Source organism: Acartia tonsa, chromosome 11 (assembly GCF_053477335.1).
Source record: "Acartia tonsa isolate MP-2025a chromosome 11, ASM5347733v1, whole genome shotgun sequence".
Classification (NCBI taxonomy): domain Eukaryota; kingdom Metazoa; phylum Arthropoda; class Copepoda; order Calanoida; family Acartiidae; genus Acartia; species Acartia tonsa.
Window position 1 is genome coordinate 6,985,572 of NC_137270.1, and position 16,293 is coordinate 7,001,864.

At 31.4% G+C, this 16,293-nt stretch overlaps 1 protein-coding gene across 1 annotated transcript in view; it reads left to right on the forward strand.

Moving 5' to 3' along the window:
• LOC145331472 (uncharacterized) overlaps window positions 1-16,293 on the forward strand; it is a 57,406-nt gene that overhangs the window by 17,132 nt on the left and 23,981 nt on the right. Inside the window, exons 8-10 of the mRNA XM_080176151.1 lie at window positions 4,613-4,643; window positions 12,064-12,142; window positions 12,788-12,866. Of these exons, the coding sequence (XP_080032277.1) occupies window positions 4,613-4,643; window positions 12,064-12,142; window positions 12,788-12,866 (189 nt within the window). The remainder of the gene's footprint in view (window positions 1-4,612; window positions 4,644-12,063; window positions 12,143-12,787; window positions 12,867-16,293) is intronic.

Here is a 16,293-nt window from a genome sequence, read left to right on the forward strand (position 1 = left end):
GATAGAAATGCGGCCCTGGAAAAGAAAGTTAAAGTATCAACCAAGAGAATACCATTTGTTATTACTTTCCATCCAGCTCTACCTTCAATCAGCACAATCCTAAAACAAGGTTGGAAAATAATGGTAAAGGATGAGAGACTGAAAAAGATATTTCCAGAACCACCTTTAGTTGCATATCGTCAGCCTAAACACAGCTCTCTCCGGGAAATATTGGTGAAATCAAAGCTACCTGAACGTGAAAAAAGAAGTGTCAAAGGTATGAAGAGATGTAACCTACCTAACTGTCCCTCCTGCCCTCATGTCCGTGAAGCCAAAGTTGTCTACAGCTCAGCAAATAATTTTAAGGTACCTATTTCTACACCAGTCAGCTGCTCTACTAAAAATCTCGTTTATGTTATAACATGTGATAGGAGAGAATGCAAATACACACAGTATGTAGGAGAAACGGGGAAACAGCTTAAAGAAAGATTCAAACAACATTTAGATTGTGTCAGATCTCAAAATGAAAACTTGAATAAAACTGCAGTTGGGGAACATTTTAATCTTCCTGGACACAGTGTTGCCAACATGAAAGTATCTGTTATAGAAAATTGCAGGCAGGAGTCAGCCATGTACAGAAAAAGTCGAGAATCCTTCTTCATCAATAAATTTGAAACAAAGCACCTGGGACTGAACAGAAAAATTTAAAATTATTGTTATTGTTATATATTTTTGTTTATGAAAGTAAATTTTGCTAACACATGTTGTTTTTTCTTGTAACATAATTTATACCTATTTGACTTGCAAATTGCAATATTTTTTTAAAAATGCTAACCCAACCAAAATTTTGAATATTTTCTTCCTTGTTGTTGTATAAATTCTTACCACTGTTGAAAAGTTTGACCGCCAATTTTCATCTGCTAACCCTTTCCCCCCCCCCCCCTTCCTTTACAATAAATAATTCAGTTGTACATAAACTCTCAAACAATTAGGTACACCATATTTCAAAGTAAAAAGATTTTGATTTTATTTTTTTTTTAAAATTCTTTTTTTCAAAGTACTTAATATTTTTAACTTGTTTTTTGTTAAACTTATATTAATTTTAACTAGTATGAAGCTTGTTGTTTTCTTAAGAATTTTTGCAAATATGGTTATTATTTTATAGAATTGAGAAGGCTTGAATAAAGCGAAATATATTTTCTACAAAGAAGTTTGTTCTTCCATGTGTAGTTAGCTCTAGCCGCGCGTTTTTTGAATTTTTTAGTGAATAATTAAGTCAACATTCTTCATATTTTGACCAAGTTTTTTAAAGACTTACTATTTTTTGGGGTGCTAAATCGAATTTTAGATTTTAACGTTTTTTCTTATTAGCTTAATGCTTCAAAAAAACATTATACAATATACATTTTAAAAGGTTTCGTGATTTTTGTTATTGAAGTTTTTTATTACATACTCTATAGATCATTTCCAGTTGTCTATTTATATTTTTTGAGCTTCGCTACTTATGGATGTTGTCATCCTTGTTTTTTTATTATTCCTTTCTTTTTCTATGTTAGTAATATTTCAATTTTCCCTGTAGGGATTTATCTTTTCATATAAAGGACATGGTAATATCATATGCTAGACAGGGATCTAAAGTGATAAGACAATGGCCGATAAATTAATGCCATCCCCAATTATGATGCACAAAATTACCCATCCTCTAGATTACAATTATAGGTTGAAACGTTAGAACACTATACTTAATAAAACAACCAATCAAAATTCAATTATAGTTCCTAAGATTGTTAAGCCAAAGAATAATAAAACATTGTCTAGAGGCTGAAAGCACAAATGTTCAAATGTTCGTTTGTCTGATTATATGATATATTTTATTGTTGTCATCCTTGATTTTTATAATTTTATTGCCTCCATAAAAGATTCAGATTAATATGACTTTTCTGGGCAAATTTGAATTTTGAAGCCATTTATATTCTGAGACAATGTGTAGACAAAAAAGTTGCATATCTAGAATTAAAGATTAAAGCCTATAAAAACATCTAGCCTGTTAAATTGGATGTTTTTGTATTGACATATGTTGATATTTTCTTAAAGTTTATAAATGTAATTTTAAGTAACACAATATGCCTATTTGTCTATTAGTTTCAACACTATGTCCAATATTAAGCCTTAATACATTACTAGAAGCCCATTATCAGTATGGGTTTAAAACCGATTAATATCCGCTAGATTAAAACCGGTCCTAGGCCTGAAAAAATCATAAATGGCGTCGTATTACAGACAATATTCCACGAATGTTAAATAAAAAATCATGACATTAAATAAAAAGTTTTGTTTCGGCTTTTTGGGTCTAATAAACCTGTTTTTTTTATTTCTCATTTTAATATCCACGAAATGCTGTCTATAATAAGATGCAATAAATAACTATTCTATCTCTTAATCCACTTCTGCAAAAAAATTGTATGGCTTAGTTTTATGTTGATTCAATAGCAGCACAACAGTTTAACAGATAATAAAATTGAGACCAAGAAAAAGCTGCATATCTGGAATTTAAATTTAAGCCTACACAATAATCTGTCCACATAAACTTGGAGGAATCCCGTTGACATTAGATTAAGTGGATTTTTATCGATGTTAGGCAAATAATAATTATTAATAGCATCGTATTATAGACAGCTTTCCGTGGATAGTAAAACTGAAATTAATACTATATATTTTATTTTATTTCTCGTTAAAAAAGTGTATATAATACGATACGATACATGATTTTTCAGTATGTCTGAGAACCGGTTATATTCCAGTGTATATTAAATAGTTTTGAAGCCCTACTTGAAAAGTATGTGGGGCTGTCAAGTAAAATTCAATGACGGTATAAAAGAGCAAAATCAACTGTTTCTGACGGCGATATTAACCGTTAGTTCTAGGGTAGGAATTCTTATACGGGTGAAGAGTTAACCCTAAAAATCTATTATTTTTTAAGAATCATTTTTTTAAATTTTAAGATATCTCTAATCATTTGATCTATTGTGTTCTAATTTTCAGGGGAAATTACCTACTATTCATACGATGGTTTTAGACTGTTTTCAAAAAGAGTGAAACACCCATTTCCCCTCTCCTTCCACCTAAAAAAACCCGAAAACCTAGAAAGTATTATGTTAAATTGAAAAGAAAACTTCAATGTATTGCTAGATAATTTCATCTACAATGACCTATCTCTGTACTCCTGGCTTCTTGTCTGTCCCATTTTTTTTTTGCTGGCAATTGCCATGAAAGTTGCCACAAGGGAGCTATATTTTGGAGATGAGTACTATGGAATATTATTGGTGTTGTTGCTATGTTGCCAATAAAATAAAAAAGACAAAGCAAAAAGTACAATTCTAATATTAATAAATAGCTTAAGTTAAAATATTTAAATTCATACAAAAATTTGGCAGTTATTTTAACCCTCTCACGGAGGGGCTTATAGAATAGTATTATTGGGATTGTTGAAAAACAATATGGTAGAGGGGTAGGGCCGGTCCTCTAAAACTATATTAGTCCAGATCTTATAGACAAACACAGATACAAATCATACGACTTTTGATAATAGTATCTTCTCTGAAGACTTTTAACAAAAAAAGGCATCTTTATTTGTAGCAAAATCATGTTTTATTTGCGAGGTTTAACAAAAACTAAGTAACTGGCTGGAATTAGATCAAGGATTTGTGTGTGTGTGTGTGTGTGTGTGTGTGTTTATTCACATAAGAAACCTGACACACATTTATCTTTCTAATTCAGGGATACAGGGATAGGTCAATTGTAGATAAAAAATACTTTTTAAAGATATATTAAATTTTTGGGTGATTTTCCTCAAACTGCATATGCATAATCCCTGCAAACAAAAAAAAATATATACCCAACCTTAGTTTTAAAAATAGGGAGGGGGCTTTTGTGTTCGACAGGTACATTTAAGGAAACGCCTAATCACTTGAGAAAAGATTAGTTTATAGCCCATACACATATCCCTGTATCTCTGATATGTATGCCATGAAAGAAAATCCTTAAGGCCTTGCGACGACTTTGCCAGGAAAAATGGATGTCATAGGAAAATCATTTTAAATTTTCTCAAAAAAACGTTTTAACTCTTACATTTTTTTACAAGTGCAGTTATTCTACATATATATAAATCGGGTATGTTATGAATGGCGTTGGTACAAAAGACCAAAAATAACAACCTAATCCGACAAAAGATCTAAATAAAGTTTTTTAGCTTGAATGTTTCAGAGGTGGATTCTTTTTTTAAAAATGCCCCACTAATTGCTTAGTGGGGCAAAATTGTTTTCGTGAAAAATCCACCAAAATCATAAGATTTTATTTAATTTTTGTAGATTTTTTATGTGATTTTGGAGGATTTTTCACGAAAACAATTTTGCCCCACCAAGCGATTAGTGGGGCAAATTATTTTTAAGAATCCACCTCAGGTTTCAGAAAATAAATTCAAGGTGTTGAATAGTGTTTGTATGTCTGAACACGGAAAGCCATTATCCATCAGGATCATCATTCTGACCATCAATTCTAAAGGGAAATTATTCATTATTCATTTTTAAAAAGGCACAAGTTTTTATGACAACTAATCTTATTAATATTGTTTCAGGAACTACATACTTGGAAAGAATCTCACCCCAAGGAACAACTCATTTTAAATTCTATGAATTAAATTATTTGTAACTGAAGCTTTCCTACAAATCAAAAATTGTTGCCGGCCCGTCTGTTTTTAATAATATGTAATTAACAAAATAATATACACGATTTATAATTAAGATGTTTGGTCCTTTTAATCAAATATATTTCTTGGCCACCGAAATCTCATTCCCTTATTTTTTTTAGAAACTTCTTTCTACAATTCTAGACTGCTTCAGGGGGTTTGTATCCATTCAGGGCTATTCTAGCCTTTGCCTAACCAAACCTGCTGTATAATGTAAATGTTCGTTTGTCCATTTATTACTTTTTTCAACCTCACTTCTGTAGATGTTTTTATTCTTAAAAGAATACAAAGAAAAACCAAAAATTCTTATTCTTTGAATTTGAATAAACAAGAAAATCTGCATTTGACATTTAGAATTCAATAAAACAATGGGAGAAAAAGAATTTAAATGGAACAATTCCAACTATGTTAATATATTCAAAAGCGTAGCTACTCTATGAATTGTCTCTCTGACCATAAAAATATCCTACTCGTACGTCCTTTTATTTAAAAATAGGAATACTACTAATTAATAATAGTTATTTATTATAGGCAGCTTTCCGCGGAAATTAAAATGAAAGTATAACATTATAAACAGTTTTGTTTGCCATGAGGTGATTTTATGAAATTCGTTAAAAGTTGTCTGTAATACGATGCTATACGTGATTTTTCAGTATGGCTAAGAACCGGTTTTATTTCAGCGGATTTAAATCAGTTTCGATGCCATTTTTATTGAAATCATCTTCTTTAATTAATGACATCATTTTTGTTATGAAATTAATTTCAGCTTTACTTAGAGGCAAACGATTAAACTAAGTTTAACACTAAAGATAAAGGGAAACAAAAAGATTATTTAGAACAAGGATGACAACATCCATAAAAGCGAAGCACTGAAACGGTGGGACAAACAGACATTAACACTTGTATAGTGTCAGAACTGAATAATCATAATATTGTAAATGTATAAAGAAAATTTGTTGAAAAACTGCTTAATTCAGGATAATGTTTATGGACATACTTACATTTTTAGGACTTGATTATACAGTTACTTCGCTTAATACATTATACTTTGTTGTCCCAGGAATCAATATACCAAAAATCAGATCAATCGGATGATTAGATCACATAAAAATTTGTTGTTAAAAAAGTATAAAAATCAACATGTTTAAAATAGACGTATGGATATTTTGGTGATGATTACAGAGTTGCTACGCTTTCTAAATCGTACCTAACTATTAAAGGAATCTCCATGCAAAATCGATAGGACAATTCTAACATGCCTTAATTAACGAAAAAAGCTATCCTTTACGGACGTACGGACGGACGGACCGACCCTAATTATAGAAAAGCCTCGCTTTTAAAAAGGCTAAAACAAACTATTACAGTCCGTCAGTGAGGAGTGCAATTGCAAAGATACTATGCATTTGTAAGTACAAACTATGTAAAAAAAGTAATGAGACATATTGGATAATTGCAGGGAGGGGGGGGGGGGGCACTGTGCCAGTTAAATTAATTTACAACCCTTTCTTTTTCCTAAGATTTATTTGTGCCAAACGTAAAATTTCACGCTCAGATTTTTTTTTCGGGGGGGGGGGGCGTCCCTGGGATGAATGTTATATGTAATGTTATCACACATATGTAAAGAAAATTAGATTAACATGCCTTTATACAGGTTTAGGCAGCCGCAGCTAAATTCGGCAAGCCGAAAGAAGAAGCGAATTAATACAAAATTATACTTTAACCGCCAGCCGCCTTTTTTGCATCAACCAACTACAGGCTGTTGACATAATATTTAGGTCCTAGGACAAATGTAGGAGTCCCAAACGTAGGAGTGGACACTTAACCTAACCTAACCTATTTTAGACCAACTTAACGGTTTTTTTAAATGCCTAACCCCTGCGGGGGGCTTATTTGTACATTCATATCTTAACCTAACCTAATTTGTACCGAAATACTTAATTAAATTGATATTTTAACACTCCTGTGTTTGTCCACTCCGACGTTTGGGACTCCTGTGTTTGTCCACTCCGACGTTTGGGACTCCTGAGTTTGTCCACTCCGACGTTTGGGACTCCTGTGTTTGTCCACTCCGACGTTTGGGACTCCTGAGTTTGTCCACTCCGACGTTTGGGACTCCTGTGTTTGTCCACTCCGACGTTTGGGACTCCTGCGTTTGTCCTGGAACCAATATTTATTTGCGACTGACGATACCTGCCTGTAGATATTCATTAATTGTAAAAAGGAGAATTGATTAGTAATACCTCGATAAAAAATTACATGAAGGGTATTACATTAGGAAAAAGGTATAGCTAACAAATATATCTAAAAAAATATTTTGGGGGCATCTAAAAATGACGAAAAAATAAGATGAATGTATCAGATATTTTTTCGAATAAATTCAGTTGTTGGTTAAAGCTGGCATTGCATACATCTAAAGCAAAATGAATAAGTAAAAATTTTTCTTATGGATTTTTCAAATATTTCTAACGTTTTTTTTGGTTTTCTTTTATACCTAACCTTTTATCAAGATATTTTAATTTTTGCGCTACTTTAATTTTTATTTTTATTCAGAAATGCTATATATGTTCTAGTGGCACCGTCCCTAGAGGCCTATTGGGAGGGTGGTGGTACCCTTTCCAATATATTGTTATAAAATTAACTATGACCTATGAGAAGCTACATTGTAAAGGAGATCCATATTGGTTCATCGATTAGTAAGATCTATCGGTACAGGCAGACACATACATAGAGAGACGGACACCCTGTTACTTTAATACTAGGATATACATATACAAAGGATTTATTTATAGCCTAACTTCAATATTTTTACGTCTGCCAAAGTTCTTTCATATGATTGGCAATACAGATATTAGAGAAAAGCAAAAAACTGTTTCAAGTTTAACATTTGCCTGATAATTCAAAGCATTAGTTAAATATTACTGTAATTGATTTTTCAGTACAGCTTCAAAACTGTTATCAGCCATATTGAAAAGTCATGTACCGTATTGTATTATTCAAATTACAATTTTTTTAACGAGTATTTTAAAAATAAAAAATAAAAATATTAACACCAGTTTTCGGGGCTAACAAAATTGCTTTTAACATTGTAATTTTCCATTTTAATGTCCAAGGAAAGCTGTCAAAATACGATGTGATAATATTTTTGTATTGATCTTACAGTTATTTTGTGTCACCTGGACTTTAACAAAGTATTTGATCACAAAAGTATAATTCTTTTCTTGTGTAAGTCAACAAGGATGACAACATCTATAAGTAGCAAAGCACAAAATTATATAACAAGAAAACTGATGGAAAAACAAAGTAACATTTAGACATGATGCTAAAAAATTAGAGGAATCGAATAAGATATTTTCAGTAGCAAATTTATGCAACAAGAAAGCAACAACACATCGCCTTAGATTAATTTATACTAAATATGTTCCATTATGATAGATATATAAACAAGAAATTTCATCCGTCTATCTTGAATCCCCAATATGTTTTAAGCTGACATTCAAACAGAAAGACGGACACTTCAAATTATAGAGTACATTCGTTACAAAAAAAAAAGTAACATTAGCACATCATCTTGAAAGGGGAAATAGGAACATTATCAACTTATTATAATAAAACAATATACTATGACGTAGTGACATACAGAATTCCCTGGTAAAGAGTAGCTTCGCTACTTATGATAATATTTGTATCTCTATAGTTTGTACGTCTATTCTCTGAACGCAGACATGAAAACTTTGTAGAATACAAATAAACAAAAACTTTAGATATACAAAATTTTTGGGAAACGCCTTTTTTTTGTTTTTGAACTACCTAAAACTTCCTTACAAAAATGTATTTTAAATGCTCTTTTACAGTTGTTAAGTTTAGGATTATGGATCATTAGGTCACTGCTAAGATTATTCCTCCAAGAGTTTGCGCCTTTCTTAATTTGGTCCAAATAACTGGGAATAATCTACACTGCATTGGCGAAAAATGAGATTCTACCAATATTTTCAAAATAGGACTTCAAGGCAAATAGAAATGTTAAAAATTGTAATAATTTCAGGCAGTAACATGCAATTGCACAGGGTTTAGCTAGGAGTGAAAGGTCTTTTTGAGTGAGAAATGAATTGAGAGGTCCTTTTCATTCACGCACGCATCTGATTTCAGTTTAATTGTTCCTTGGTGATTAATATTATTGATTTTAGTGGTTAAGATGAATTGGATGAAGGATAACTTTTCTTTCCATTTTTAAGAAAGAATGTGTTGGTTTAAGGATGATTTTTCTTGGGGGGGGGGAGGGGGTTGTATCCTGAAAAGCCTTATTAGTTTAGCTACTATGATCTGGTGCCTCATCCGGACAGATTTGAAATAAATATTTGTTTACGATTTCTACTTTTCTTGTACCTTCACTTTCCTCTACCTAAAAGGTATTACTAAGTAATAAAAAAAAACAAGAATATTTGGCATTCATACAATAACTCATTTTTCTCCAGTGCTTTAAGTAAAACTTTTGGTCTATAAATAGGTCCAACTTTGGTTGTCGCACAGTTAGGACTCCTACGCATAAGAAAATGTTAAACTAAAAATTAAATAGTTAATTGCATATTTATTTTTTAAAAAGTAATGAATTAACTTTTGGTGATTTATTTATATTCCATTGAATTATCTTATTATTTTTTCTGGAAAACACTATTTTCAGCTATTAATCTATTCCTGCCTGTTTATCGGGAATTTTTCTAATAATGTTGATGATTTATGTAAAGATCAGCTGAGGATAGTTGAAAATATTGAAAACATAAAACTCTACTAGCTGCAGGCTGAAGCTATTGGTCCAAATTATATAAAAAAAAATAAGCTGCTTATCTACAATTTTTCAATTAGTTAATAGGCTGATGCAATATTAGTTTTTTTCAATCATTGGCTCACCGCTAAAGCGGCTGCCAAATCCTAGTTTGATCTAGTGCAATTCACATTAATTTCTTCCTGATAATAATTATCTTTAAAAATCTATAAACTTTAGGGCTGCTAGCTACCAAACAGCTGATCATACATGTCATGACTATTACAGATTATTTGTAAACCCTATTTTGTTAGTTTATATTTTGTGCGAGCATAATCTTTATGTCTCACCGGTTGACTATTAGCAGCCTTCAAAGTTCATAGATTTTTTGGAAATAATCGATACCAGGAACATTTAACCGTGAACTGCACTAGATACCCCTATTTTTTTGGCTGTTTATCTTGCTTTTTCTAATATTGTTGATGATTTATTAAACCTAATATATTTCTAACACATGGTGCAAACATTTATGATTTACTCAAATGTTTTCACCATAGATTGATGAACATCCAATAAAATTTTCAAAAGTTGTTAAGACAATGAATGAGTTATCATTAAACTTAGGGGACAAGTCATAGACATCCAAGGGGGGGGGGGGGGTAAAGTGGTGATTAAAATTTTCAAAAGTTGTTAAGACAATGAATAAGTTATCATTAAACTTAGGGGACAAGTCATAGACATCCAAGGGGGGGGGGGGTAAAGTGGTGATTACCCCCCCCCCTCCCCCATTTAAAATAAGTACATTTTAAAATTTCTTAATAATCAACATCCATCATAATTTTTTTCTACATAAAATAAATATTTGGTAAAATTAAGAGAAATTGCTATAATTAGCTGGTTATTTTCCATAAAAAATTATCAAAATATTCTTTTTTCTGTTTTGATATGACACCATGCAAAAAAAACTCCGCAATCATAATTAAGGATTTGTTTTCACCTTGCATCCAGAATATTTATTTTCCTAATTGTCTGCTGCCAAATTTTAGGAGGGATCATTCAATGGCAGTTAAAATTATACCCCCAGCCTTCCCTTCCATTAAAAAATGATAATCTGAGAACTTTTGTTGGCTTTAAAATGATTAATACATAAAACAGTGTACCTTTAATGCTAGGGGCGTTGCAACTAGTATAGATACTTACTTTGCATAAACATATAAACAATATTTTATTAAAACTTTGTTTTAAGTCTCGTGTAGTCTTGCTAATGTCGTATGGGTGAGTTGCACCTGGACTGAACAGTCAACTTGTCAACTCAAGGCCAGACTCTTGGTCCTTCACCTCATACCCGTGGTACAGTACATTACAGACAACCAACTCTCTGTGATGCACGACCTTTGTCTGAGAAGTCCTAACTGTGCATGGTAACGAGTTGCGCCTGTTTTGGGCCAAGGCATTCCCCCCACTCTAACTATTTACGTCGCGCATCTGACATAGTAGCAGTGGGAACCATTTTTAACGTCTTTAGTTATGACGCGGTGTCGGACCGAGATTCGAACCTAACACCTTCCCGACGACGAGCGGATGCGCTACGTGTTGAGCCACGATCGCGGGTACTTCTCGTGTAGTCTTAACATTTATGAAAAATAAATTTCCTCAATTTATCACATATTTCATATCTCTAATTAACAGTGGTAGAATTAAGTTATGTTTTAGTTATACATTGTTGTTCAGAAAAAAATGGGAACTAATAATGAAACAGTTTTTTTGTATTATATACATCTTTTGGCAGAGATCAAAATATGAAATTATAAGATTAAAACCAGTTTTGTTAGACTCATGGGGCTAGAGGCCCGGGCTAACCAAAATGATTTTAATTTAATGATTTTTATTTTGATATTTGTGGAAAATTGTATGTAATTAAGATTTTATACATTATTTTCAGTATGGCTTAGATTCGGTTATAATCCAGAGGATATTAATCTATTTTTAAGTCTGGAAATAAATATACAATATATTTAAATCTCAGGAACCAGTAACTTTGTTGTTATGGAAAATAGTTTTAAAAGATTTTCTGATAAAATGAAAATGTTAAAGTTTAGCTTATCAATGTTACACAAACTTTATTTTGGTGAGTTTAATTTTGTTGATGGAATTTTATTTTTAGAATTTTAGCAAAAAGTAATCAAAATAAAATAAGATTTGAGTTTTTTAACTTCAAATGTATTATAGATCTATGTATTATTGTTGAAAAATTAAATTTGTTCTCTGTCTACAACCGCTGAAACAATAGGTTTCTCCTTTACAGTGTTGCTTCTTATAGGTCCTGGAAAGGTTTATAAGTATTTTGGGGAAGGGTACGACCCTCCTACCAAGAAAAATTACCTATCATAATTTTTTTTACTTTTTCTTATTAAAAATTAAAAAGTTGGGGGTGACTCACCCACCCTCAAGTGCCCCTAGAGACCTCTAGAGGCGTAATGTACTGAAGTAATATTAATGCAATTTTCACTAAATATGATAAAATCGGATACATTATGAAGAAAAATTATCCAAAAAGTTGAAATGAGTTGTGTGTTTCTGCAGGAACTATTTGTGTGTGCCAGAACATTTTCTTGTCTGGAATCCAGAAAACATCATCTTTGTCACAGATACAGATCCAGGTAAAATTGTTATAAGCTAATCTTTACTATAATTAGATCCGTTTGTCCCGGACGGTTAACTTTTTTCGTTAATTTGGACATGTTAGAATTTTACGACTTAGGAAGCATAGCAACTCTATATTTATAATCGTTACTAGAAAGTCCGTTCTTCCATTTTAAACATGCAAATTTTTTTTTACTTTTTTGAGAATAAATGTTTTGTATGATATGATTATTCATTTAATTTTTGGAATACTGATTCCCTTTGCAACAAGGTATAATTTTATAAGAGAAGCTTCTTTGTAATTAAGTACTAAAAATGTAAGTTTGCATTCGTTTGACGTCGGGGAGGTGATGCTTAACACTCCATCATAACCAAAGACATTAAATGTTGTTCCTACTGCCGTTATGTAATATTCGTGACATTGATAGTTGGAGTAGAAGGAATGATCGTGACCCGAAACAAGCGCAACATATTTTCTTGGACAATTGGGACTTCCAGACAAAGGTCGTCCAATCAAAAAGTTGGTTGTCTGTTACTTAACCTAACACACCGGGTGTTCGGACAGAAACGGACGGACAAACTGACAAAGTAAAATATAAAGTAGCTTTACCACTAAAATTTGAGTAATTAGTTGTAAACTTCCTAAAACTATTTTTTTTCAGAAGAGACCCGTATCCCAGTTCCATATTCACTGAATGAAAAAGTTCTGCTACAAGAAAATGTTCTATCAAAGAATTACAGGTTAGATGTTTTTTTTTATGCCTAACATTTGTTATATACAGCTTAGTTTCTGCCATTCTATAAAATTTACAAGTTTACTTACAGGAAAAGAAGAGACTTCATCTCATTGGTTGGCTTAAAAATTTTGGGTACATTAAATCTTGATAGATTGGTTCAAAATTTTCCGCCAAAGTGCCATGCGTTCACATACTAATCCTTATTTGTTTAGAGAGAGTTTTTTTTATTATTTTCGCCTAACCATTGAGTGGGCCCCTAACCTAAAGTTCACTAACCATGAATATAGTATAACCTAACCTAACCCAAAAGAAGAAACTAACCATCTTAACTTTCATTTTATTTTTAAAAAGTGAGGGGGAAGGATTTTTGTGCTCGAATGGGCACTTTGAGAGTTTTTTTTATTGATTTTCTAGTTATTGTTCTTTCTAAACACTTTGTTACCTATAGAAATTTAACTTGTACTGCATTTGCTAAAGGTTTGTATGTACTGTATAATTCAACGGCTAGGAATTACAATTCTCACTTAATATTCGCACCAGGACAACAGTTTAGGCCGTATGTTACCTTAGTTTGTCCTTCTGTTTTTCCTATTTACTTACACTTACACTCGCAATATATTGGCTTTGCTTATGCAAGACTTTGTTCGTCTTGTAAATTAACATTTACATTATAAATGTCATAGGAATTCCAATATAATTAAAGTTCAAAAGTTATCACGCCAAGAATATATTTTTTTAATCGAAGCTTTTTTATTCTTAGGTTAGGTCCGTCCGTCCGTAACGGATAGCTATTATCGGTAATTTAGGCATTTAGAATTATCCAATTGATTTTAAACTTTACATAGTCAGAATTTATTTTTTGGCTATAAGTCTAATTTTACCACATCTTAGCATGCCTCTTAACTTATATAGTAATTCATGTAGTAGTTAGGTACGTTTTAGAAATTAACAACCCTATAATCTTTACCATCATGTCTGTTCGTCCATTTAAAAACATTGATTTTAACTTTTTTGACACCAATAATCTATTAGATAAATAACCCTATTGGGCTAATTTTTGGAATTCTGATTCTTAGGATAACAAAGTATAATGTTATTATTGAACAACCATGTAACTAATTTTAGAATATATATATTTAGTATATGTAGAATAAATCTAATAGATTTTCTGAATTAATATATCTTTTTCTGAACAAAACTTAAACTTTAGATGTTGAAAGTCTACGTTTGATGTTAGAATGAATGCCAAAAGAGAATATTTATTCAATGCAGTTAAAATTAATTAGAAAAAATAAAATTTAGGTTTAAAAAGTTTTTTTTTTTTTTTTTTTTTTTCTAAAAAAATCCATAAACAAGGACGCTTGAGTCAATAAGTATGCTGATTATGTATGGGGTTGTATCCAACCCCTCTCCGACATTAAAATATCACCTATCCTGCTGTTAGTATTTCATTTCTCTAAAGCTTACACATTTTTACTATCCACTCGATTTTTTTAACATAGGGAGGGGGGTTGTCAAAATTTTTGTATTTATTCGCACACCCACCTGGAAAAACTCTGTTCACGCCACTAATATTCTCTATTATAATGTTTCAAAATTTTCTCTGTTTTAAAAGAACAACAAAGCAATTTGTATTTCTCTTACTAAATATCGGACTTAGCTGCCTTTAAATTAGGATAGGAATACAGGGATAGAACAGTGGAACATAAACTAATCTTCCATATTTTCACTTTCATTAATTTAGTATACAATTAGTGGCTGTGCCCCTAGCATCTAGGGGGTCTGTTATCAAAGATTAAATAAACGCCTAAACCATCCCAAGACTAAAATCTAAAAATAGAATAGTCTAAAACAATTCTAGTACCTATGTAAAGCTTTCCTGAAAAGAAGAACTTGATATTCTAAGTAGTTATTGAAATCTTAAGCTTCAGACAAAAAAAACTTTTCTGCTTTATATAGTAGAATAGCATGAATCGATGCCTTTAAATTAGACTATGCTTATGAATATATAGAATGGAAAATTAATTTACCACCTAGTGTCCTATCCTGGTGTATTCTAATTCTTCTACTGCTTCTCGGTCATAGCTTTGTTTAAATTAGACAAGAATTACATTTAAACATATAAGATGTAATACATCAATAACATTTATGTTTATAAGCAGCGTAGCATTAAAAAGGGTTTCACATACAAAGATAACAAAAATATGTAGAATTGCCCCCATAAAAGAACACAGTTTACAATATCTGTAAATGTTTAAAAAATGGAAATATCTCACAATTCAAAGGTTTAAAAGTAAATATGCCAGAAAGAAATGTATAACTTAATTGTCCTTGTTTTCAAATGAATGAGCTATATCCTTGAAAATACTATACTTAGGCACAATATATCGTTTTCCTTTTGTTCCCAGCGATAAATACAGGCATACCATAGACATAGCATTTGAAGAAAAAATCCTCTTATTTTTCCTTTTTTCAAATTTTTGGAAGGTGACTGGCAAATAATGTGGAATTTAACCCATACAGAATGCAATCAAAATGTCCATTTTTAGTTTAGGTTAACTTAATTTAATAGTTTAAAATTAATTTAATCTGGTTAGTTTATGTTATCCCCCTGCTGTAGTTAGAATAACACTAAGGTGTTTAGACACTGCAAGGTTAGTTGCAGTTAGTGGTTTCAATTCAATATAGAACTTTATTATTCTGGCGACTATTATTAAAGCATTTTCTAGTTTTTATTTAAAATAACGGCATACTGGCCTACCATTGGTCAATTTTATTGTATATATACTAGCCTGCTACTGGTAATTTAGTCTGTGAATAGGCCTAAATAGTCATTTTTTTATAGGCACTTTAAAGGGCTTCAAAATAATTTAATGTCATATTCTTAAAATTTCTGATTTCCTAGTTCTAAATATAGAATAAACATAATGTATGTTTTGGCCTTCAGTGATATAGGAGTAGGAACAAGAATTTATTCTTCTGTAGGATACCCTATGTACTCAATTTGTCACACAACCTCCTCCACTCCAAAAAAATTTATTCTAAATCTGGGCCTTGAGAAGGTTTAAGGCTATTTTCCTACCCCCTTACCCTTTGGAGACAGAGTCCCTAGCCGATAGTGGCTCAGTCACTAGTAGTAATTATAAAATTTTCATTACCTATTCAATTTTTCAATAGCACAAAATGAGAAGAAAGAACGTAAGCCAAAAAACTTTTACAATTTTGGATTAAAACTTTGTTTTCCGTCTAAAATCTTGTGTAAATATGAACAATTAATCATTAAAGGTTTTGGTCTGTAGCTGAAGATCTCTGAAATTTCCCTAACCGACTGCTAGATGTTTATTTAGTGAAGCTTTATTTAAGGATAAAATCTATGTTTCAGAGGATGGGATGCCATTAAACTGTATTCATTATATAAAAATAAAAGGATG